At 43.0% G+C, this 26,931-nt stretch overlaps 1 protein-coding gene across 8 annotated transcripts in view; it reads right to left on the bottom strand.

Annotated features, from left to right (window-relative positions):
* The window catches only part of Ppn (proteoglycan-like sulfated glycoprotein papilin), a 210,705-nt gene that overhangs the window by 12,557 nt on the left and 171,217 nt on the right, over positions 1-26,931 (bottom strand). For 5 of the 8 annotated variants that reach the window (XM_089556313.1, XM_089556317.1, XM_089556314.1 and 2 more), the window contains 9 exons: positions 25,894-26,070; positions 20,705-20,755; positions 16,459-16,629; positions 14,795-15,084; positions 13,517-13,607; positions 11,531-11,695; positions 10,056-10,124; positions 6,754-7,050; positions 4,207-4,602 (listed from right to left, as the gene is read on the bottom strand). In XM_089556313.1, coding sequence (XP_089412439.1) covers positions 4,207-4,602; positions 6,754-7,050; positions 10,056-10,124; positions 11,531-11,695; positions 13,517-13,607; positions 14,795-15,084; positions 16,459-16,629; positions 20,705-20,755; positions 25,894-26,070 — 1,707 coding nt within the window. The remainder of the gene's footprint in view (positions 1-4,206; positions 4,603-6,753; positions 7,051-10,055; positions 10,125-11,530; positions 11,696-13,516; positions 13,608-14,794; positions 15,085-16,458; positions 16,630-20,704; positions 20,756-25,893; positions 26,071-26,931) is intronic. The other 3 variants (XM_089556321.1, XM_089556319.1, XM_089556320.1) reach the window with 3 other exon arrangements.

The following is a 26,931-nucleotide window of genomic DNA, read 5'->3' as shown; positions in this document are numbered from 1 at the left end:
CCAAGTGCAACACGGCATCGCTACATTAGAAATAACCCAATGCGATATGCCATCTCACAGATTTCACAGGTGAAAAATTAAGTTTACACACATGTGATAAAGGAGGCTGAACAAAAGGTAAGGTGCCAGCTTTGCTGCGAAAAATCCATGCCGATGTTTGCGGGCTATTGTTGTCTTGGTGTCACCAATGGACAGTGTCGATAATTTTGCCAACACATGCCACTAATGACACCATTAACGCCAGGGGTGATATTACTGACTGCAACATGTCGCTCTATGTGTAGTATTTTGTAGACAATCTTGTTGCACAGCACTATAGTCTTGATAGTGTATGTATGTACATGCCTTTTTGCAACTGAAGCATATTTCTCTTATTTTGTGCAGTGCACTATGTTGTCAGTAGTACAAATCTGTCCCTACATTATAGTTCATACTATGCCCTAATGTCTGCACACCTATATCTTTAGACCTCTATCTGTTGTAGCATTTATTCATTAGTTTATTTTTATTCATTACACCGGACAAGCTCCAGGTGTAGTATTATGTCAGGGGGCCACATAAAAATTGAGAAGCAAAATAAAGCAGACTAGACAAACACAGCTATGCAATGCTCGAACAATGCAATGAAAAAAGAAAACAAATTAATACTAATATGCTACAGTGTTTTTCTTTGAAATTAATGGATCATGGATGTCAACAATATTGCCAGGAAGACCACTCCAATAAACGATTATGTGCGGCAGGGCGGATGAATTCAAAGCGGTGCTTCTTAAAGAAAGGCATCTAAAAACTGGGGTGATTACACAGGTGGCGATATGCAAGCCTAGGATGAGTGAGAGGCAAAGTGAACAGGTAATGACTATCCCCATCTTTGTGCATAAGGGAAATATGCGTGATTTCTCTGCAGGATTTTAAGAATAGGAATGACGGTGTTGACAATGATGGCAATGCTCGAGTATCAGCTACACTCTATGGTGTTATTAAAACAAACAGCAATGTTTGCATGCACTCAGGGGAATGATTTAATAACTTCTGCTGAGGTGATTAGATGAGGAATGCATATCCTAGCTGAGGACCAAAAAATGTTTGGTAGGCAAGCTTCAAAATGAAACTGGTGGGAACCAAAGAATGCATTTTCAACAGCCTAACATATTCAGATCTTTGGCAGTAAATTTTCTACATGGATTAATCATGAATAGTTAGTGACTTAATGAAGACGGCGTATTTAATGCAAAGTACTTGATGACACCACACAGTGGCGACTGGGTTGCTACTAATCGAACATGCATTTCCCAGCAGGGCTAGCGAAGCACTTTATTTCTAAGCACTTAAAGCTGCAACGCAGCATTGCACAAAGCACCCACCTTTCACTTGCGTTACTAAGCCATCAGGCTGTTGCTATCCATGAGCTCTTAATTCACATAAGCAGAGGAAGCTGAATGGCTTGCAAGCCAAAAGCAACATCAGCATGACATGATGGTACTTCCACCTTGGAAGACTGAGCTAGTCTTTCAGCTTTAATCTTTCAGTTCATGCAAGCTTCCTCAGCCAAGTTGTGCCAAGCTTTAAATAATGACAATGCACTTGATGTAAATTTTATTAGTGCACAGTTATAGGCAGCTGCCTTGACCAAGTCAACATTTTTTTTATACGCACCTAACTTGTTGATCAACAGAGGTAAATCTGCTAACGTGTGAACCCGTAATGTTTCACCTATGATTTTGGTGCAACATTTTAAGTGTAAAAGTTATACAACATGATGACAAATGCCATACGAGTTGTTTTCTTGATTGTAACTTCAGCATCACTCATTACTATGCGCTCCCATGTGACAATTTCAGTACCCAGAAATGCAACCTGACCAGAGAAAGTAAGTTATACAAAGTCACAATGCAAAAACAGGGCACCAGTTATCGCAATGGTTTTGCAAAGGCCATGGGCATTGTGTTTTTTTACAATCACGGTGTCAGAGCCTGAGCGTGAATACGCCATTGCCGTTTCACAGCATAACAGAGATATTTCTAGCAGTCTAATATGGTCATGCCTTCATCGCACCTCTGTGGCATGATTCAAATTTTTGTACAGCACGTCATTTTTCAAAGCTTGGCGCTACTTAGCTGAAACAGCCTGCAGAACAGAGCAGAGAAGGCATAGAAAAGCGAGGTCATTTAGACTTGGCAGAAAAATGAAGCTTTTTTGTTGAAAACGAGATGTGCAGACTTGGCTTTCATAAAATGTTTTATTTTGTTTTATACCTGGCAGCTCCGATGGGCAGGTGGGTTCTAACCATGATGAAGCTGCAGCAGAGAAGCTTGCCTTGGCAAGCTAAACCTCTGTGGTTTAGGCCATTGCAAATCTGCAATACTGAAAGCCCTTAATATGTACTGCATGATTATATGAAAACAGGCTTGAAGTAATAGGGCTTATCTTGCCACCTTGGCTTTTGCAAGTAAAATTCTGCTGTAGCGAAACTCATTCCGTGACCGTGAAGTCTCCTAATGTTTCAAGTGAAACAAGTCAGCTAACTTGAGTCTTGAAGCAGCAGTACTTTCACAGTTGTGACTGAGAAGCAGCACATTGCTGTACGGTCTGTGTAGTCACATGGTTACTTTTTTTAAACACCCTGCACCTGAGAAGCATGCAGCTATTCTCAAATTAAAGAAACCCAAAAGAGATGTGTACTGTGAGTTCACAGGTTTTCAACTTACACTGTACAGACGGTTCCAGTACCAAGTTAGTGTACAAAAAACATGAAAACAGGCTACAATAGATTTCCTATATGGGTATGCTGCTGCAATAAAAGCATGTACGAGAAGCATCAAAAGTAAAAGGACAATGTTCAAGGGACCTAATTCCACTGGCATCTGGGGTGCAGAAAATTGTAAATTATGCAGTCACGCATCGGTGCACTTTGACCCTGGAACCATGTGTCCGTTACTTCTCATGTCCCTGGTATACATGCATATATACAAATAATACGAAACAAAAGCTGACATCTATACACCTTCATGCCGCAAATCATCTTGCTGGTCGTACTTTATCCGGTAGTACTGCATCCTTACATCAAAACATGTTGATACTATAAGGTTTCATCTTCTACATATAATAATAATTCTAATAATTAGTTTGATCCATGCCTTCTAAGGAAGTGGTCCAGGGTGATGTTGCTATCTTTTTTTCCGGAATAATGAAGCATGTGCAGTGCCAAGTCTCACAATTAAAGAGCATGCTCGCAATTTTTGTTAAAATAATGCTAGGCAGCAGAAAACACTGCCCTGTAAGGTGCTCGAACAGATGCACTCGAATAAACACACTGGTTATAACAAACATGTAGAAAAACAAAGAAAGGATATGGTCTAAATCAAAACTATGAACTGCGCAGTTTCCTAACTTGGTTTTCACTTGATGCAATGAAGGCACCAGTAGGAAAAAAAAAAGAAATATGAATAAAATTAATGTAACAAAGGAAGGTGCTAGCTAGACTAAGTAAACCAACCCCCTAACTCTGGCCAGAGTTCTTATAATCATTCCAGCTACAAAACACTGGGTCAGATTCCTGGCATGTCTCGTAGACAGATCCTAGGGGATTCATCACATGGTGGTGCCGCAAATGGGTGCTGCAGTTCCTTTTCTATGTTTTTGAACACCTTTGAGCTGCATATCTGAATGCTGCAAGTGGTGTAACAAACTTTCCCTTTGCTTTTTGCTTTACCCTTGTCTGCTCTCCTCCACCTATCCTGTAAACACTACTTCCCGCTGGAGAATTAGCAGCAAGCTAAGTGCCACCAGCAGCAGCTTGGGAAATCACAAACAATTCAAGAACTCTCTGCCTCTTCCCAGAGGTGCCATCATTGCAGCAATGCAGGTGTCGCTGTCATTGACGTATAAAATCACTAATAGGGAACAAAAATGCGCCCACTCGGCAGCAAGGCAGAAGGAGGACAGGCATATGTTGTCCCTCCTTCTAGATTCTTTTTTTTTTCTTTTCAAAGGCTCTACTTCATTCAGAAGTCCCCAATAGGCACTGAAACTCCCTTGAATGTCCTGTTGAGATTTGGAACGTCTATGGGACGTCCAAGGGAGTGTCAGTGGCCATTGGGTTAAGGACCAATCAGAAGGCTGGATTTTGAAATGCTGGCACCCTGTAGGGAAATCTCGCAAATGGTACGATCAAAGAACTCTCTCTGGTCACCCGCCGCTACGCACCGTTGCCGGTCAGGTACACTTTCCGGCCCGTGCGTCGGAATGACGAGCCCCGCGAGGAGGCACCTCGAGAACCGTGGCCGCGGCGTCTACGGCTCGCCACAGGCTCCGCCGGAAACAGTGGAATCACCGTGAGGCTCACTTTCCAGACCGCTGGATTGCCATGGTAGTTGTACGCGCGGCACATATAAATGTCCGCGTCTTCCATGGTGACGTTTCGGATGGCCAGCGTGAAGTCCTCCAGTGTGGTATAGCGCGCACTTCGCTGCGGCAGCACCTTGCCGTGCCGGTACCAATGCACGATGGGACGTGGGTAGCCCACGGCCAGGCATGCCAGGCGTGCCGTCTCGAACACGCTCACGGTCACCACCGTGTTTGAGGGCCTGATCGTGGCCGGCACTGAGGTTAGTGGCGGCGCCGAGTTCACACAGCATGCACAGGGGTGCGGGAAAGAGAGGAGAGGACAGAGAAGAAGATGCATGCGAGGTTAGTCCACGGTAGGATTACTATGTAAGTCACTAAAGCAGGCAACTCCTCCTATTTTTGCAGTGCAAGCAGTTATTTCCAAAGAAACCTCGCTTCTTCTGGGCTCAAGTATGCATGAGATGGTGTCATATATAGCAGGTCACGTGACCAATTACTGTGAATGGGTGCTATTACTCCACTGATTAACAAGTGTATGGAGGTATGAGTAAAAAGGCCATATAGTCGCATGCCATATATGCACAAGCTTGCATGACCGCCATAACAGCTGAGACTAAAACTGGGCGAGGTCACATTGTATAAACATCCCTTTAACATTTCTTGGATAACAGTCAGATGTACGTAGCTCTAATTTCCAACATATACAGGCATGTGTTGAAGCTTTTCTTTCACTGCATGACGTATGAATTCAAGAAATCAAGCACTTTAGTGCACCAGGAATTAGCTCTTAATTTTTGTCGGTTACGAGCCTCCTTTCAACAAAACAAATGAGAACGTAGGTAGTTGAAATTCTGCCGACTGGAGTTTCAGCTCCAAGATGCCGCATCGTCATATTGACCTGATATTTAACTGCTTCATTGATAGTTGGCAGCTGGAATTACACATTACTGATTTACAAACTTGGCACAACGCAAGCATTTCTACAAGCTAATTTGAATCTACATGTGGCACCATAAGAATACCATCAGAGTTCATTTGCTGAGCTAAATTTTCATGATGTCAAATTTAGTAACTGTTAAGCAGCTTGTCCTCATGTAAGTATTAGCACCAAACAGTCTTCGCAGCTTAAAACAGTGTTACAATGGGCACAAAGATTTTCATGCACAACTAAAGCACACACTTTGCATGCAGTATGAATGTCATATACACGCAGATAGAAGTACACCAGGTGAAGCTTAGATGAAATTAGGCAAGAATTAGGTTATCAAGGCAAAGTTAGGATAGATAGCATTATTAGTGAACACTGTTTGAGTGCACTCACTATACTGAGCCCACTTTTTGTCGATGATACCGGTAGCATACGCAATATCAATGACACGAATCTCATGGCATTGCAAAAAATATTGTTATCATCTGAAATTCGTGTCATCACAAGCACGGGAAATGCATTCATGCATATCTGTTTGCAGCTGATGGAATTTGTTTACAGCTGCACGCCAGCGCTCGCTGCTTGCAGTGCGGACCATGCAAATGGTGATCACATGTGGGCGATGTGAAGGCAGCGCTTAGTGTTCAAGGGTGTGTTCATATGGCTCGCGCATTCATATCATTTGTAGTAGCATGGGAGAGCATTCAGAACAGCCGAAATCCTGCAGATTGTACACAATGCACTCCAGCCGAGGAATTTTACGAATTCATATCATCTCGAAATCTGTATCAACCGTAATCATATCACCGAGGTTCTACTGTATACTTACAGCATTCTTGAAAAAATGCGAACTACACAGCAAACTGCAGTTCTGATTCCATTAATTTCACAGCAATGTACCTCATAGCCTGAGTCGCTTTGGGATGTTAAACCCCCATAAACCTAACCAAACGAATCAGCAAATGCAGCTATTGCACAGAGGAGGAATCAAAACCTCCTTTCACAAGGAAAAAAAATCAGTCGCATTTTAACAGCACCAAGAAGGCACCAAACTTTCGGCAGGATACACCATATTGGTGGTAAAGTAAGTACTAAGAATGCAACAACCTGAAGCTGTTAACAGTGAGTCTGAAGTGATAACATGATAATCGTTTTCAAGGATCTGTTCCTGCATGCTTGTCGGCTTGTTTTGTCCAGGATGCAGGTTTGTGCAAGTCTTGCCCTGGTTGACATGAAGTGCTCCTAGAAACTCGTTGCAGGGTAGCATTTCTGGTCTGCTTTCACTGTCTGTGTTACATCCATGTTGTGGTAAAAGACCTTCTAACACCAACTAGCTTGGCAGAACGGTACTGGAAACACATCCAGTGTGTATGCCTGCTTTACCTGCCCAGTATGTCCTGTCTACCAAAAGTCCCATTGAGGCAGTAGGCCTGACTTGCTGAGCTAGAAAAGGAAGAGGGGCAGTTTCATCAACTCACCATAAACCACGAGGTTGGTGACGTGGGACACCTTCTGCTTCCCATCATCGGCGGTGCACCGGTAGGGACCTGCATCGTCACCCGTCAACTGGGAGATGTGCAGCGAGCCATCAACCAAGATCTTGAAGCGGCCATCGTTGCTCTCAACAGACTCGTCCCGGAAGGCCCATGTGACGGACACGATCAGGAATGGCCGGTCAAGACAGGGCAGCGTCACATCGGAGCCAGCGTTGGCCGTCATTTCGGGCTTCGCATGCGCAACTGTTTCTGATGGCCGGTGGAGAGACTCAGCCACAGCTGTAAGCGCAAAGCAGCGAGAGTAATGTGGAGTCAAAGGAAGTACCGTATTTACTCGCATAATAGGCGCACTTTTTTTCCAGAAAATGCGGCTCAAAGTTGGGGGTGCGCCTATTACGCGGGGTAAACTTTCCGGGAATTTTTAGACTCGCAAAATTGAACATACCGCATAAACGCACTCGTGTACGGGCCGCACCCCGTTTTCCCGAAGAAAATATTGTAAAAAAATCCGTGTAGGGGCCGCACCAAAACTTTCCACGACCCACGCGGGAATAGCCTTCGAAATGCACGCGCCGAGGCCTCCGCGATCAGCTCCGGCTGCGCGCAACGGGCGCTTGATCGCGGAGGCCACACACCTGAACAGGAGCTTCTAGACGCCGCCCACGGAGAGCACCCGAGGCCAAGCTTATCATCATCATCAACGTTTTCTCCGCCGCGAGCTTTCGCTATCTATATCGCCATCAGCATCATCAGCTTTGTCAAAATAAAGACTGGGGGGCGGGGGGCGGTGAGGCGTCGGCTTGCAATCGTGTAAATACAGTATTGGTCACAGTGCCAAGTTCAGGGTGCACCTATTATGCACGGAAATAAAAAAATCAGATTTTTCGCGACCAAACTAGGGGTGCACCTATTATGCGAGTGCGCCTATTATGCGAGTAAATACGGTAAATTTTATTTACATGAATTACAACATCACAGTTTAACCATGCACTCCAACAAACCCATCCATGTGCAAGTGGAAGGAGTAGGCTTAATGTAATGCTGCTGCAGCACATGTGATGATGGTGTTAATGGATCATTAATGTAGAAATTAGCAACCAAACAGCACTTCCGGAGGACACTGCAGACTAATATGGTTGCGGTAGCCCCAGTAGCAACAACCTATATGAATCTATCGGTGATACATAATAATAAAAAGCGTGGTCTCACTTTAACAGCTCAAGATCAAACTTAGTGTCAACAGTGCAGTTTGTGCTATAGCCAGGACAACCACTACCAAACAGACCATCAAGGGGATTCGAACAGACCAGTATTGTACTGCATCAGTGTTGGTAGCCATGTGTGTCTACTCATTTTCTGATTGTGATGGTGGCATTGAAAACCCGCATTAAGTTTCATGACATCGATTGCAGTTGTTTGTGCCTCCAGAAGAAGTTGGCGGCACCAAAGAAACGAAGTCCCCTGATTTCCATCCCTCATCTTACACGTGGAAGAGCTGCTAAAAAAGCTGCTATAGGCAGCTTGACAAGGCCACAGGTATTGTAGTCTTTTACAAGCAGCACCAGCAGCATGCAGGCAGATGCAATGACAACACAGTCCCAAAACAATAACAAAATGTTAAAAGTATACAGGATGACTACAAAGAAAAGGGAAGACTTCGATGTCCAATATCTATATTACCGGTATTCTCTAAAGGTATAGAGAAGTTACTACATGGCAGAGTCCTGTCATTTTTTAACAAGCATGATCTCCTGCTTGACTTTCAGCACGGTTTTCGAAAGAATCGATCCACAGAAACAGCGCTACTTACACAAAAAGAAATAATAATAGATAAATTTCAAAATAAGGAAATAGTTGCAGGTATCTACATAGATTTCACAAAAGCGTTTGATTTATTAAGTCACAAAATTCTCTTACATAAAATGGAAACCTACGGTATCCGTGGAAAAGCACTAGACTTAATGGAATCATACCTCTCCCATAGAACACAGTATGTAGACTTTAAAAGCTCCTTGTCCTCAGTACAGAATATCTGCACAGGAGTTCCCCAGGGAAGCATATTGGGTCCGCTTTTATTTTTAATTTATCTAAATGATATTGTGCATTGTGAACCTGATAGTACATTTGTATCTTACGCCGATGATACTTCAGTGTTCATTTCTGGGAAATCAGAAGATGATATTGAAGAAAAAGCAGGTAGAACAATTAATGCATTAAATACATGGGCACAAGCAAATTTTTTGAAGATTAATCCTAAAAAGACTAAAATAGTGTTGTACTTGCCGAAAGGGAAGGTATTGTTTAGGCCACTCAATGTATGTTTAAACCATGATCCTGTGGAGATAGTGGATTCTGTCAAAATCCTTGGTGTCGTGTTTTCAAAACACTTGACTTGGAATGATCATGTGGATTATATCAGATCCAAAATATCTTCAACTGTCGGAGTTTTGTCGCGCCTGCGCACCATTCTTCCTGTCAAAATTAGGCTGTTGCTGTATAACTCCTTAATTCTATCTCTCTTACAATACTGCATTATCGTTTGGGGTACCACTGGTATCACGAACATGACCAAGTTACATCTTCTCCAAAAAAGAGCTGTGAGATGCATTGCTGGTGTTCCGTATTGTTTCCCTACGAGTGACCTCTTTTTAAAATATGAAATCCTGCCAGTCTTAGCTTTACACGAACACAGACTTTTAATGAGTTTCAAAAGTGCTTCGCGGAGCAATGAAAATTATGTTGGTAATTTGGCAGAACTTGCAAAAAACACCCATATTCCACAAACCAGAAATAAAGAAATGTGGCTAGTTCCTACACCTAGAGCATATTACTCACAACAATCTATCTCGTATACGCTGCCAGTGCTATTAAATAACTTAAACAAAGAAATGTTTGACCCTTTCCAGCATTCAAATATCGTTATTAAGAAATTTTTTCTGAACAAGTTTGTGTCATGACGCTGCATGTATTTTTATGTTGGTACTTTTTGCTTTTTTTTCAAGGTGTGTTATTTTCTTTTGTGCTATAATGTATAGCGCAGAATTTATTGCCGCTTGTCTGTTGCAATGCCAGCGTGAAAAAAGGGGGCAGGACCTCTGTCAAGCTTTCGAGCTTTTAGTCCTGTCTCCTTCTCTAATATAGAGAAAATAAAAGGCTGATTGATTGATTGATTGATAATACAGCACCTTGTCTCGGAGCAGCACTACACAAAGATTACAAGGCGTCCTTTTTCAGTACAATGCAAAAGAATCGCAAAGCAGTCTTGAAATCAGTAATAATCTCACCTTCAGTTGTTGTTTCTGGGGTCAGAACTGGAGCCTGCGTCGTAGTGGTCGTGAGGGCAGTACCGATTTCTGCAAAGTATTTTTCAGTCATATCCAAGAGATCAACTAATAAGTTTCAATGGTGAAATAATTCAGAAGAAGTGCGAAACAAAGCCTAGAAAGAAAGCACCGTTCAGCAGACAAAAGCAGCAAAAATGGGAGCTGAACTCAATAGAGAATCACTCCCAATGATACTCCATAAACATCTGTTTCACTCATTCACAATTCTACCTGCAAGGCCAGACACTGGGCTTTTTATCTACTGCAGCTCACAGAACGGTTCATCTGATTTTCTTTCACTGGCTCGGTAACATCACTGCTTTTCTTTCTTAAAATAAACATCTTTAACCTCTATTCCTTCAAGTACTTCATTTCATTTCCAATGCGTGCACTCAGTTCAGCCATATTTGTATACTTTAATAAAGCTAGGTGCAACAGTCTGGCATTCTTGTTGCTCACCTGAGTTCACATTCTCAGAGTTGCTTGGATGAGACATCGTGTCAGTCATGAGCCTGTGACACAGCTGCATGCTTTTTGTTTCCTCGGGCCCCATTTTCCTTGCTACGCACTACTCCCTCTGGTCCCTTCTTTCCCAACTCTCAGCCCAGCTTGCTCGTTTATAACATTACAACTAACAAACAGGATGTGTAAAACAATTTTCTAAGGCCAGGGCATCTCTTAGGATGTGTTGATAGTGCAAGTGTAGGAGTTGAACACGGAAGAATAGACATTTGGCCAATTGGTAAAGCATCGTACTGAATCCACCAGCATGAATGACAAGGACTAGGAAGGCAACAGTACAAGCGCAGGACTGTCCCCTTCCTAGTCCTTGTCATTCATGCTGGTGGATTCAGCAGAACACGGTTCCACAGACAGTACAGTAGTTGCTTAGATCGTGATGTCTAGCCTCTTCACTGGAACATAAAACTTGTTCCAGAGAGGTCCCAAGCCATCTGCAGTACATGCCAGATTAAGTTTTTTTTACTGGGGAGCAAAAAAGTGTTCTTTAGACATCCTCTGAGACTTAACAGCCCCAAATAATGCAAAAGGAACTCCAGACGTTAACTTTTTACAGAGGAGGAGCTAAGAAAATTTAGAGAAAACTCCTGTGAGCATTCAAACAGAGCCTCACCATTATTTCAGCTGCATCCACAGCAAGACAAAAGGCCATCTCACTGACCTCCAATCAGCCCTACCCGCCAGCCACCAAGCCACCTTATCCACGCAAGCTTCATAATCTCACCCCCCTTACCCGGTGTGGAATCCACTCTCTTATCCTAAGAGACCATGGCTATCGCCTCTTTACATTACATGCACTGCCCAAGGCCATTACCACCTCTTGAGTCAAATTTCATTCTCCTTGACTACATAGAGTCCACACGGAGCCAAACATTGAATGTTTTATGCACCACGAAACAAGACGAGGGCAGTCTCACCAGTGACGACAGCCTCAACGCAGACATGGGCACAGCCATTGTAACAGCATTTGCGGACGTCCGGGCAGTCAGCGTCCACGCGGCAAACATCCCGGCAGTCGGCTCGCACCACAGCGGCAGGCTGTGCCTCGACTTCAGCTACAGGGCAGTGGCCAGCTTTGTTCACTGGTCATTAGAGAAAAAATGCGTTAGCAAAAAGGTGATCAACCTTGAAGCACCATTAGAAGCCATGGCACAAACATCTCACTGTGGCAGTAACATCATAAAAATGTTTGTCTTCTCACGTCAGAACTTCACAAGGGTGTTCTCATCACACTTGTCTCACAAACGTAAAACCAGTTAACACGAGCAAGAAGAAAAAGGTCCCAAAATTAGCAAACTTTCAATTGAGATTCACCGTGCTGGATGTAAAATTCATTATAACTAAGAGATCAATCAACCAGAGACTGCACTGTTGACTTCCCAACAAAACATGGCCAGCTGCAATGAAGAAATCATCACCACAATGGCATGTGATGCAAGACTTGCTGTTGAGCACCACAGTGTATGCCTAATTTTAGTTTCTGGGAACGGCACAGCCACCTTGCACTATAAAGGTTTTCCTGAAAAGGGTGTTTGAGGTTGGCTATAATACACTTACATTATGTAGAACACAGGCCGCTGAGCGTTCATACCGCATACACGACCTCAAAAGCAAATCGATATTTTTAAAAATTCGCACTTCTACACCTCGGGGTGACCAGTGGTGCTGGTCTTTCGCCCAAATCTGCGCGCAACACGTCATGCAGCGCTCGTTACGTCTGTTACATCAGCAGCGGAGGACTGTCATTGGTACGCCATGCCACCGCTTCCTGATGTCACACAGCTACCCCCAGGAAACTCCTGCGCATAATGGCAGCCGGTGGAGTAGGGGCCGAGTGGGTGGGGCCAGCGCTGGAGCGCCGACATTCCAGTGCGCCAAAGTGACGAGAGGAGATAGAAAGGCGCGGAAATGTGGAAATTAAAACTTTAACCATAGATAACTCAGCTTCTACGAAATGAATTTAAAAATTTTTGCTCGATGATATTTGTGAAGCGGCATCCTTTAACATTCTAGGCATACCACAACATTACTGAGAGCCTTTTTCGAGCCCCTTTAAGGTGCAAGTTTCATCACCATGGCTCCCAAAATGAGAATTGTCCTGCCGATTCGTTTTTTTTTTTCTCGAGCATATTATGTTGGCTGAGCAGCAGACACAGGAAGTTTCAAGATGCTTGCACCCTCCTGAAATTAAAAATGAGGCCAAAAAGGCTCAGCACCTTCGAGTACCTCAGCTTTGTGCTGACAGATCAAGAATGGCTTTGTTTCTTTTGTTTTATTTCAATGCAAGTGATTGGCACAAAAGATTTATATTGGTATATAAAAAAGGTAACCTTCTAACGTGTTTCAAGAGACAGCTTGAAATTCTGGCAATAAATTGATTACTGCACTAGGGAAGAAGCTGAGTTGTGCACGAGCAGTTTTTCCACTATTCTAAGAGATAGTCCTGCATTCTACAATGCTGACCCTTTGTTTTACTGACTACAGTACTTACTTTTTGTCATTGACTGATACCGATAAACCCAGTTACCATCCTTTCAAAAAGAAAAACACAGCTTGGTGCTATACAGTTCAGAAAGAAAAGAGTTACGCAGACACTATAATACCAGAAGCACCCAAGGCACACATGATTTGCTTGCACAAGACAGGTTTTGAACCGTCATTCAATAACAAACCTTGTGTACTACCATGCTTTGCAACATTGTGCAATACTGATAATAGCACGACAGGAAATTTCTGCTGGGGGGGGGGGGGTTCCATTTTTTTCTCCCCACATAAAACTTTGACGAACTTAGGTAAATGCACAAATTAATCTGTGAGGCTGCCAGGCTGTGCATAGGCTATGCATACAAAATTCGATTCATGTATTCCCTTGGCCACTCAGAAAAATTTACCAAAAAACTCACCCAGTCGGCAAACCGGTCGGTAGTTTGGTTTTCCATCAGCACTTCGGTACGCTTCAATCCTGCACAGCTCTTCCTCATGGCATGAGAAGGTCTGCACAAGAAGCCAAGCACATGCCCATGTCAGCGACATTCTGACATTGGTCATTACCCACAAAATGAAGTCCAGTCCTGCACGAAGCTTTCCTAACCTACCAACCACAATAGCTCACTGGGTGCGGTATTTGGTTGCTGAGAACAAGGTAGTGGGATAGAGTTATCTGTGCAGCCATAGCCATTTGATTTCATGCATGCAAAAACGCTCATGTGCTGTACAGCATCAGTACATGTTAAAGAAGCCAAGGTGGCCGAAAGTAATGAGATGTTATGCCACACCACGGCAAGCAACTCGGTTATGGCAACAAGTTCGAGCAACTACTATGCTTGGTTTATACCACTGAATGCACCAGTCTTTCATGCTAAGAGAAGTGCTGGTGGACTGGAGCTACTTTAACTGGATCCGAAAAACGACTGCATCGGTTCTTTAAACTACAGCCAGAGAGCTACAAAAAGTAGAACAGAAAGTTCCCAGGCTTCCTTACCATTCGCCAGGTCAAAAAATGGACAGCAATAGTGCACTGCACTTGGGTTGCATTGCAGCATCAGTAACAAGCATATATAGTTAACCTTCATGCAACAGCAGAGAGCATACAATGTCTGGCACAGCAGTGCTAGCAAAGAAGAGTCTATAAGGAGGCTGCTCTGTGAATTCAATCTGTTTAGTGCCTGATGAAGCTTGAAAATGATGAAACAAGTGCACACAGTCTTGCCGGAACTACACAACATCAATATGAATCATCACAATGGGCTCTGTAGCATAATAAAATAACCTGACAGCAAAATCAACTCATACGAAATGAGTGCCTTTGCTCTTTATTCACATGCTGTTTACGCATACACGAGTACAGGCAGGAACGAGTAGTTTATGCTTTTTCAACTCTTCGGAGTTACGAGTTAAGATGTTTTCATGCACCAAAGGGGCACCGTGAATAGTGAGGGATGCCTCAACAAGACCACCTGGGCTTTTTACTATACACCAAAAAACCAAAAACACATGTGGATTTTCACATTTTGCATTCGTTGATGTACGATTATTCTGGCTGAGATAAATCTGCCAACGTGTAGTCAGTAGCCACTCATTACAGCAAGTGAGCCATCGGGGTGGATTGTTAGTTGATTGAAGGTTGACTAATAGTTCTCAAAGAGTTAGAGGCAACGCACCATGTACAGTTCAACACCCACCTCACAAGGGTTGCTGCAGCGACACTGGACACAACCACGGTGGTCCACAGTCTTATTTTTTCCCAAGGGGCACTGCAGTTCCTCACAGTTTGACGGCAGGCACTCTGGCGCCGGTGTCCGGGGCAGAGTTGGCGGTGTCAACGGACTAGGCTCTGGAAGTGGCGTGACTACCATTGGCGGCTTCACACGTGGGTCCAACTCTTCACTCGTGTCAGTAGGCTCCGGAGGGGAAGGCGGCATCCATTTCCTGTCCGCATCAGGATCGACGATTTCATCGTCAATGCTGTCCACTGGAAGCAACAGTCAAAAGTGGTGTCACACCTCATCGACCAGCCATCCAAGTACGTATTTTCACAAAAATGTTTTGCGAGTTGGATGTGTTTTGGGCGGATGCTAACGAATGAGCTACTTCTTTACTTCAAGAATGCTCCATTTTTCTTACCTTTGCAAAGTGAAAAACTACAAGCTTGGAGTTAATCTGCTCACAACCCAGCCACACCTAGTAGACCTTAAAAATCAGCAAGATAGGGGTGTGTAAGAGACAAAAAGAAAGCACTAAGATTTACAGGACAGATGTGAATTAATGACATCATTGCTGAAACAAAGAGGAAGAAATTGGTTTCAACAGGTCATCGAACATGCACAATGGATAACCAGCGGTAATATATTGGACACCAAGGAAAGGGTTATGGAGAGTTAGGAGGAGAAATGATATGCAAAACTTTCTGGTATGCAATGCTCGTGTCTTTAAGCAGGGCGCGAATATCAATTGGGGATGCCCCCGTACCCATCACAGTGGCTAAAATTATTCCGGAGACCCTGCCACAGCACCTCTTTCTTCCTTCTTTCACTCCTTCCTTTATCCCTTCCCTTACGGCACAGTTCGGGTGCCCACCAAGATATGTGAAACAGTTACTGCGTCACTGCCTTTTCTCAAAAACCCGTCCTGCAGCATATGACAACCCTGCACATCTGCGCATATCACCTGCATTTATAAACGATCTCATCAGACTTTTTTTAATGTAGTTTTTTTTAAGCTGATATTTAACAATAAAACCTTGGTTTTGCTGCGAGCCCTGATTCAGCCTCCAGACACCCTTGCGTAACCATATGTGTGCGTGGCTATGAAAGCAAGAAAAACAATAGTACATTTTTTTTTCCAATTTTACTTGCTGCAATATTTTTGCTCGAACGCAATTCTGTTTGAAAGCACTGCTGAATCTTGGCTTTTCTTCTCCTAGTCTCCGTGTTTACTCCCTTGATTCTATCTCAGATTGCAGCACAGAACTGCACTCGTACAAGACACATGCAAAAAGTGATCAGTTCATGCAAAGGACATGCAACGCATGTTCAGGAAGAGAATCCACTCATTGATACAAGACAGTAGAGAGTTTTAGCATAGTATTATGGTAAACTGCTCATGTCTGTTGTATACACCTACCACCACCAGCCTCCAACAGCACATATACAGCGCTGGCGGCTGACGGTAGTCGTATGCAGTAGTTGTGTGCAATTGCAGTTGACAGCAGTGGTATATGGTAGCAGTATAGGATAGCCATATAAGGTTGTGGTTTACAGCAGTGGTGCATAACAGCGGTATGCAGTAGCAGAATACAGTAACACTATGCTAAAACTCAACTCCCCCAGGAAGCCTGCGCACGTACTTGTGACCCCAGAGCAGAACTTCTGGCAGATCTCGGCCGACTTGAAGCGGTTCCTATTGCCTCCACAGCCGGTGTACACAAATGGCAGGCAGCGCCCGCTCTTTACGTCGTAGAACCATTTAGCATGCATTTCACTGCAGGTTCCCGCGTCAGCCATTTTCTTGCATACGCCTGCAAATTTTTGGTAATGATCGCTGAAGTTGTCATCTTACACTGCACCACTGGCAAGTTCATCGCCCATCATTCCCGGTTCTCAGGCCAAAAGCAGATGCCTTATCGGAAAAGAGCAGATACAGCAAAAAAAATTAACAAAAAAGCTAAGTAAAAATTTATGAATTTTGTGCGCATTAATTTAACACAAGATAAATATTACTGGATGTGAGTTGGATTGTGGTTACTTTAATGTTTTGATAAAGTGCTTCCTCTGGGCAGAACAGTATGACTGGACATTTCATTTTTATGACAGCAGAAGAGAAAATTACAACATACATGAGCATAATTTGCACAGCAAAGAGCACTGCCTCTATCAAGCAAGGAAAAACAATTAATCAGACCTACTCAAGTTTCTGACAAATTCTCCAACCGATGCCAATCAATCCCATAAGGAACCTTTATATCGTTACTCTAGCTGCAACCACATCCCACATTGCCTTAGTAACGCATTTTAAAACTGTTCACAAGGCTACAGCTGTCAATTTAAATTAAAATGACCTCTAGAGCACCATTAGGAGAAGCGCTACTTGCAGGGGCACAATGAGCAATTTCATACCTCTAGGGGTTGGACATTTCGGTTTAGATCTTTTAAAGATTCGGTGGACTTTTTTCACTGTTTATTTCAGAGCACAGTTTTCATTGTTTTCTTTTGTTAATACTATTTCCCACAGATAAATTACCAAGGTTTCTTTTTGCGATATAATGATGTATTAAATGCTATTTATGTGCACATACATTAAATGACTCTCCACCACATGTGGCGAAGAGTCAGAGTGTATCTTGGCTTTTTTATCAGCTTCAGTATATCTTTAATTAACATGTAAATGATCGTTAATTGCAGCTGAAGTGCTTATACCGTGTTTGCAAAAAGAAACGCTATCACTAATAAAAAAGTAATGGAAGGTAAATGATGTACCCGTTGAACAAAAACGCAAGCAGATTTTAATTTCCAAAGAGTGGGTTGCCACGTTTTCTGGGTTGCAGCGCCAGCTGTCTTAGTCTGCACGCTGATGACAGCTTTGGAACTCCCGCTTAACCGTCGCAGTAGCAAGATGACACTTGTGCATGCCTTCCACAGTCCGTGCAGGCAACGGAGCCATCTGCTTAATCAAGTAACTGCCCTAAGCGGATGATGGCAGTTAGCAGACTTCGCTCGCAGAAGGCGTATGGTGACAAGGTAGAGCGTCCAAGCCTGCAGAGGTGTGTAAGGTAACCGAGTAGTGCCTCAAAATGTAAAGCTGCACTACTTAATCAAACTGTACACTACATCACCAAGTCCCTGGCTCCTGTACTTTGTTAACGTTCTTCCTTGGCTCACTGTAATTCCCGCTGAATAGTCAGCTAGCTGCGGAGCATATTTTCAGTAATACTGACCTTTTCTGGTTAATAGATCGACTGAGTTAGCTCTCCTTGCTCAGAAAGAATTCATACTAAAACATTTTGAAGCCAAAAACATGGTACTTGGTTTATTTTTAGATTTTTCAAAGGCGTTTGACCTTGTTAATCACTCTGTGCTGCTTAAAAAATTAGACCACTACGGTATTAGAGGCATAGCCCATATGCTGATTTCCTCATACTTGCGACATAGATCTCAGTTTGTTAGTATTGCCGGTGAATGCTCCCAGCTGAGAGCGGTAGCTTCTGGCGTTCCACAAGGGAGCATTTTGGGCCCGTTTCTTTTTGTTCTTTATATTAATGATATTGTTCGCATCGATAGCACTGCTAAGTACATAATTTATGCAGATGACACTAGTCTGTTTTTTTCGGGTACTTCAACGGCTGATCTCGCAAATCAAGCTAATAAAACCTTAAAAGAAATAAATACTTGGACTGCTGATAATCACTTAAGAATTAACGTTAGTAAAACTGCAGCCGTCATGTTCCACCCACGTCACAAACACTTTGAACTTCCTCTAATTGAATTAAACAATACCAGAATAGAATTTGTGCAGTCTGTGAAAACTCTGGGCGTTTACTTTGCAGCAGATATGTCGTGGAATGACCATATTAATTACGTCGTTCAGAAACTTTCCAGAACAGTTGGTATCATGCGCCGCCATTGCTTTAATTTTCCTACATCAGTCAACATGTTACTTTATCACTCTTTGTTCTCTTCCATAGCCAGCTACGGATGTATGGTGTGGGCAACAACAACAGCTGAAAATATTAACAAACTCACAGTCTTACAAAAACGTATTATACGCATTGCATGTAAAGTGCCGTATTTCTTCCACACTGCGAGCCTTTTCCATCGACACAACGTTATTCCAATGAAATCCATGTATAACTATAGGCTGTGCTATAAATATAAACTCGCCATAATGAAAAATGATGACTCCTTACTTACACTAGCTGGGCTAGAGCAGAGCAGAACTGTGTATGATACCCGCGCAGCAGAGCCTTGGAATGTTAAGAAATGCCGCACAAACTATGGCAAACAAATGTTGCAGCATACCTTACCGACACTTCTGAACCAGTTGTACTGCCACAAGAATCTTGATGTCTCCAATATTTCTCTGAAAGAATTGCCCCAAATATTCGTGTAGTTCTTTTTTTTCTTACTATTACCATTTTGAGTGTGCCTGTCAGTTCTGCTGTCCTTTATTTTCTCCTCCCTGTGTTTGCCTTTATAGTCTCTTTGACCTAATATAGTTCTTTTTTTCTTTTACAAGCAGAATGTACTGCTTACGGAACGTACATGTGTCATTCTATGTACAGAACATACGAGTTTTTTCTTACAATTTGTTTGATGTCCTATTCCGCCGCCGTCAATGCTGCACTGTAAGAGGAAGCCAGGACCTCTCAAGCTGTCTATACAGCTTTTTCCCTGGCTGTCCTCGCAACACCTGGTTGCGGAAATAAACCTTCAAACCTTCAAAACTGAATATTGGCAATTTAATTTGGTGCACTTCATTTTTATTTTTGCTTTAAACTGAAAAGTCCAACCCCTAGATATATCCAATATTCCACTGAGAAGGATTTCGATAAGCAAGAACAACAATGCTATACTTTTACATGGGACTTTCAAGTGGATGTTTTGGCTAATCGAGATAAACAGCAATTCAAACTACCCATGTTCGATACATCTCAGATTGACTGGATAGACCATCCTTGAAACAATATTTGCCATTTGACAAAGATTTGAACAAAATCACGCAAAGACGTCTATTTTCTACAAAACGATGCTTCATATATAACCTACAACTACCCCAAACTACTGTAAAGTACTTCACATTCTAAGCAACTTTCCACCATCTCACCACTCACTCTGAAGAGTTCTCTAGGTATGCACTCCAAGAAGCTACAAAATCAACTATGAAGCTGTATCTTGCAAGATAAGCAGGTGTAAACCTTAACTATTATTAGCCATCGTTTAAAAAAAACTGAATTCAGTGCACTTCAGTGTCCACCTGTTCTGCCCCCTTAAATAAACTATTCTTCACGTAGATGAACTCACACATCAGAAGGATGGCCTCAGTTCAAGCCAACTGGTGCCACATATTTTTGGCTGAATTACAGTGAGCTTTAATTTAACAAAAATTTAATTGAAACACTATCTAAGACAAAACCACTGTTGATTAGGTAAATAGCTAATAAAACAAAGTACGTTTGAGACTTTCTTTTATTAAGCTCAGTCAGCTGCGTGTCCGCGAATAACATTCACGTGAGGCGGATGAAGGAAGGTCAGCCAAACTGTTCCCTGGATGTTTGTGGAAAAAAAAAAACATTCCAAATGTGCATCAATGCTTAACTGCTACCTTAAGCTGCATGTATCACACAGTTTTTGTACACTGCTGTCAATTATAAGTGTCGAGCAGGGCAGCAACAGGAAGAAACAATTATAAAGACTAAATTAAACAATGATCAGTGCATCGCTCAAAAACAATGCAATACTATATACTAACAATGTCTATGAAGGAAAACTGAAGCACCTTAAGGCCCCAAGTGCATTTTTCATACCATCACCAGCATGAAAGGAAGTAAGGTAATGCAAGAAAGAGAGGCATGCAGGTATTAGTATGGAAGGCTTTACCTTTGCTAATGCGCCTAGGCTTAGTGGGACGCCGAGTAGGTGGCACTATGACTACAAAGAGTGAGACAAACATCAGCAAGGAGTAGGACACATTGCAAGTTGGCCATGAAAAGCTACACATGCACAAACACTGCAGCATACAGCATACACATATCAAGAAGGATTTTATTACAGTGGAGTTGTAAACTATGTGGCACTAGCCTTAGGACACTGCCACCCTTTGAAAAGTCTTCACACGTTTTCTCAAGTTGTCTTTTTATTTCTCAAAGCCACACTGTGTAATCCAGGATTATTTATTTAGTTACCACTGGTTGCAAAATGTAGCATCATATATGTACTTTCAATGTGACCCAATGCAAAAACTTTACCGCTGCATACCAGTGAAGGCTTCACTGTTAAGCTTTGCTTCTAGGAACTATAAAGTGGCCAAAGCTTTCCAGAGGTACCTCCAACAACTTCAAAATAATCTGCAAAAGACATGGGTTTGCATCTGCCCACATCATTCATTTTAGGAAACCCAGTAGTAGTATAACACAAAATTTCTGCTCTAATGCATTCTGGACCTCTATTTTGACCACTTCTTTTGAGTTCAAGCTTTCAGAAACTAATATTCTTTGCACAGCTTCGACACATTTTTTTTAATATTATCATTCACAACAATATGCGTAGTAATATCCACAGCTACCTCCGAGCAATTAGCCCATGCCCTGCTCTTTTCGTGGTTATACACTGCTTCCAGTGGCATTGCACGGTCACGCGCGCGCGCGCACACACACACACACACACACACACACATGTGTGCACACATATATATGTGTGTGTACACATGTGTGTATATGTACGTGTGTGTGCATACACACATATATATGTGGACCTCTTCTGTGTACACATGTACACACATATATGTGTGTACACATGTGTGTGTGTAAGTGTGTGTGTGTGTGTGTGAGGACACACACATACATATATATGCATATATACACATACACACACACACACACATACAAACACATGCACATATATAGAAAGATATATATACATATGCACAGTCAGCAGCAAAAGTTCACAGGACGCGTGCGCTCGAGAACAAATTTATTACAGTGCTGTCTTGTGACCTAGTAGCCTGATACATTTCTAGCCTGAGACAGTTCTATATACCCTACCATTTTAATAAACTACCTGCTAAGATGTTTGGTTGTGATTCGTTGACGGCTGTCAAATCTGGACTGCAAGCGTGGTTTGAAAGTTTCAAAGAAAGGAAATACTGAGTTGCTTTGTAATTTCTATCTTGTTTTTAAATTTGTGTTCCATTTATTAACTGCAGATTTTCTTTGCTTTACATAATTATCAATCGGTAAATTTGTTGACTGAACTATATGTAATATTTCGGCTTTGTGTTATTGCTTTTTTTTTCTTCTTTCTTCTTCTTCTTTTTCTTCTTTATGGATTGTAAATTGTGCACTTTCAGCGTTTTGTATTCACCGCATGCTGTTGTGACTGCCGTGGCCCGCCCACAAGCGCTTGCGCTTCTGCGGGCACACGCTATGTACTGTGTATATATATCTTGCAATAAAATTCCTGTATGTATGTATGTATGTATGTATGTATGTATTAACAAATGAAACAAGCACATCAACACATGCCTGCCGGAGTTTCAGGCAACTAGCTTCTGCAACCAAGCTGAAACAAATGTTTTTCCACATATCCGCGTCCTATAAATTTTTGCTGCGAACTCTATACGGCTACATCAGTGGACACATGCATAATCTTAACTTCAATCATTACTTGGCACCTGAGAAAAAAGTAAATTTGAGATGTCAGGATAACCTGGTTGATACCAGCTGTAGCAGCACAGATGCCTACCTCGGCAGTTTCTTCATTGTTTGAGGTCAGAAATTAGAGCAGTTAGCGAAAATAATGGCTCACAGGCTAATGCTTATGCTTTCTCAGTAGGCCCTGAAAACTTTGCTCCACAGACTGAGGATGCTCTGTAAGGGGTGATGAGGGTCTTAAAAACTTGTTTTTTATTTGTCGACATAACTTGTTGAAACTTGGCAAGCAGGTGCATCACAGAATGCTGAGTTCAAATATGCATTTAGATTTCAAATATCTCACCTGGAAGGAAATTTATGGCAAAATAACATCCCAATTAGACCATTGCTTACGGGCCTTTATGATAATTTCTCAGTTAAAAAAAGCTTTTTTAAGAATATGGTGACATTTCGAAAGGTCCACTGCACACCCTAAAGCTTTCCTTTTTCCTTTAAACATGACTAGGGCCAACTACGTTGCTTTGTGGAGTGGTGCAAACTATGCCTGTGCAATGTTATGATTGTGGAAACTAGGTCAAGTGTAGACTAATTACTGCCACATTGTTTTTCTTTCCAACTTTGTTATTTAAGAAATGACGTAATTAGGATATGTTATTTTGCCATATATTTCCTTCTATGTGAGATATCTGAAATCTTAATGCATATTTGAAATCAGCATCCTATGATACACCTGCATGCTAAGTTTCAGCAAGCTATGTTAACAAATAAAAAAGAAATTTTAAGACCCTGATGCCCTTTTAAAGGTCTACGAAGCCTTGTAATAGAAAGCGTGCACGGGGAGCAAGAAAAATCAGCAGGAACACCATTGCAGGGAGCATCTGAGCTTACTTGTATTAGTTAAGGGCAGATCTCATCATCACATCTGGCAAACTATGGTTGAAGTGGCCAGAGCATTTCATGTAGCATTTCATGCAGTGTGTGTGAACACACAAAGTCTGGTGAAAGGAAGCACTCATATAAATGACACTTACAGTGAAATCTCAGTACAGTCGACGACCGATTTTTCAGACTCTCTAGGGACCGCGAAAACGACTGAAAAATCGGGCAGTCCAGAAAATCAAATTTCACCGAAAAAATCGCAAACTCATTACGAATATGCCGGAGGAAGCGGCCATTTGTATTGCACACATTCTAAAGCTCCTCATGACTATATTTCGTTGCGCGACATACTATGCCCGGACAACGGCCGGCGACCGCTTTCATGAGCTCGGCCTGCTGGCTGTGCTGCCCTCGGCATGTCACCGATGAACGCACGGCTTGGGACAAAGTCTAAACGGGAAAGTGAACACGCCGCTGCGGGAACTGCGCTGCGCCCGCAGTATGATTAGCGCGGAACGAGAATGCTGACCTTGGTCTGAAATGCATCACCGTTTCCTCCCGTGCTCGCAGTCTCCGTGAGGCCGTACGCCTCCCACATGCTTCGTTGCTACCTCTTCCCGTATTCGGGATGAAAGACTCGGCACAGATGAGTTCCGTGAACTCAGACTACGGTTCAAGTTTGTGCGGCGGAAGACATTCAAGAACAGTACGAATTCAAAAACACGCGAGCGCAATGTGCCGACTAGTGCAGAATTTCAGCATCGAAAGTTAAGAGGCTCCCTTTAAGCTTGAATTTTGTTTTGTTTGATCAAGTTTTCTATCTCTCCTGCAGTTTGAAATAATGAGGTTCCACTGTACACATCATATGGCGGCTTGGGTATTGGCGGCGAGTGCGAACAAGGTCCGAAAAATTGAGTGGTCAGTTGCGGTGCGTCCGAAATTTCAGGCGCTCTTATACTTTGGCTCTATGGGCCATGTTGTGGTGTCGCGAAAAAGTCAGAATAATCAAGCATGTCCGAAAAATCAGGCGTCCGAATTTTCGGTCATCGACTTATATATGTTATGTGCTTTGTCCTGCTTTTTGCAGCAGGTAAGCTGTACACCTGTACTGTGCACCTCTACACCTTTACACTTTCTGTACAAGCAGGACACTGGAGACTTTTGTATGCATCTCAAAATTTGTTTATCTCCACTAGAAATGTCTTCACCTTAATTCCATGAATTATTGTCTGTATACTTTCTCTTTTAAAGGGACACTGAGGAGAAATTGAAGTTGGCTTGTATCGACAGAATACCAGCTCCTGATTACAAAAACGCCACTCATACTGACAACAAAGCTCTTGTAACGTAGAAAAGAGCAAGAACCAAAATGCAGGTATCGCCGCCACAGGACAAACTCGCAAGTACAACCGTGATGACGTCATAGGACAAAACAGTGTTGCTAGAACAAATGGTTCTAGCAACACTAGGACACGAGAAGCCACGAATCACTGAAGCGCAGCCAATGCATGCGCAAATCTCCTTGACGTCACCAGATGGCGCCACGTACCCGCCAGCTACGCGCGCACCTGCAGCATTGGGGCCAATCAGCGCCTGCTCATTGGCGTAGCGGGCTCCCGGTATTCCGCTAACGGTAACAAGGTACGCGGTATGTTAAAGGTGTCTATTTGCGAGAACTTCATTGACGACTTCGAGAGCGGGATCCATCGTAACGCTGGCAAAACGCCGGTGCAAACGTAAACGAAGCGACGGTAGTGACGGCCGCAATAGCCGATAGATGCCTTCAATGTGCGGCCGGCGGTAGCTTTCTTTTCGGCTGCTAATAGGCCGCACTGCTGGCCGCCAGAAATCACAGAGTCTGCGTTACGTCATGTGCACGTCATGTTTCACGTCACTTAGTCCTGTGTCGTCATAAGAGAATCCCAAGTTTGAATCAGAGCGGCGGGAAAAACTTTTTCAACTTCGAATCCAAATTTCTTAGAAATAAGTGCATCTTTCGCTGCCTGCCAAGTGGCAACAAAGCCATGAAATGCCGATCTATCGGATTTTGCTGTAAAAAAAATATTAATAGAGCTCCCCTCACTGTCCCTTTAACTGTTTTCTGCACTTCTCTTTCGCGGCCATTCTCTCTTTAAACTCGATCCCCAACGCAGAGTAGCCTGCCAGCAGATTTTACACATAGCTGAACTGTCCGTTCTTTTAAGACATTCCTCTCTTCTCAAGTGAAATAACGTACCTAGTAGTGACACCTGGTTAAAACTGCTACTTAAATCTGCACAAACTGAGTTCCTGGCATGTGCAGATTGACAGGTGAGAAGGTGCATGTCACACCTAATCTGCAGGTGCCGATCTGCACCTTCTCGCATCTTCTGCACCTACCAATGTGCATGTGCTGGGAACTCAGCTGGTGCAGATTTAGGTGGCACCTTCTTCATGCCTCCTGCTATAAGTGCTATGTGAAGAACTGATGCTTCAAACTGGTTATGAGCTAACAAAATCTAACCCAACACACAATAGAAAAAGAAAAAAAATGCTCACCTGGTGGTACAGCACGGCCGCAGCGCTGTTCGCAGAGCTCCCGAGACTCGAAGCGGTTGTCGTTGCCCTCGCAGCCACCGTAGGTGAAGTTACGGCACTCATGGGTCGCAGTGTCGTAGTACCACATCATCAGCACACCGTAGCAAGGTCCTGGCTGCTTAGGCTGTGCACAGACATCTGCATTGCAAAGAATGCCAAGGAGGCCACTGTGAGCGCATGTAATTAAGCGTCTTCAAACATACAGCGCCTCTCAAAAGTTCCTGGACCACAATGAGAGCACTGAGACAAGACACAGTGGGTCTCTTCTCAAAGGCCTCCAAAGCCCAAGGAGTGCTACATAAACTTCTCCACGGTTCAGTGGCAGTCGCAGTTTATATATTTGTGTTACGAGCAAAGAAAGAAATTTAACTTTCAACAAAAGGCTACAAATGAAAGTAAAGGGGGCTCAAATCAAAAGAAAAGTTTGTTCACGCACATATTGCATGCAGCAAGAACAAAGAGGCTGGTGGCAGCTCAACAGCTCTGGTACCATTCCTAGCTATTGCTTAGTTTGCCACAGTTTACTTTTATTGTCAATTTGAATTGCAAAGCCTGGCAATGCATATTTCTCATCATAAACGGCTTTCCCTAATCGAGTGACGCTCAACAAAATGTCTGCACAAACTACCGTATTTACTTGTATATTGGTTTGATATGTCATATAGCAAGTTAACTGTGAATTGCAGGGTTTAACTTCCCAAAGTGACAAATGGGCTACGAAAGACGCCACAAAGCAGGGCTCCAGATTAATTTAGACCACTTGAGGTTCTTTAACATGTAATGACATCACACAGCACACAGCTTTTCCGTTTCACCTTCAGTGAAAAGGATCAAATCTGCAGCCTTGGTATCACAATGACAACAATGGTAATGATAACATCTACGACAAGGGAAGAATAGGTTTGCCAAATTGATAACGTCCAGATGGGGCTGATTATGGGGTTCCTGCATCCATGCACCATAGGATGCCGCACAGTTCGACAAGAACACCTTTTCTGC

This window comes from Amblyomma mixtum, chromosome 8 (assembly GCF_055824585.1).
Source record: "Amblyomma mixtum isolate Tamu chromosome 8, ASM5582458v1, whole genome shotgun sequence".
Taxonomy (NCBI): domain Eukaryota; kingdom Metazoa; phylum Arthropoda; class Arachnida; order Ixodida; family Ixodidae; genus Amblyomma; species Amblyomma mixtum.
This window is presented reverse-complemented; position numbering and strand designations above follow the sequence as displayed.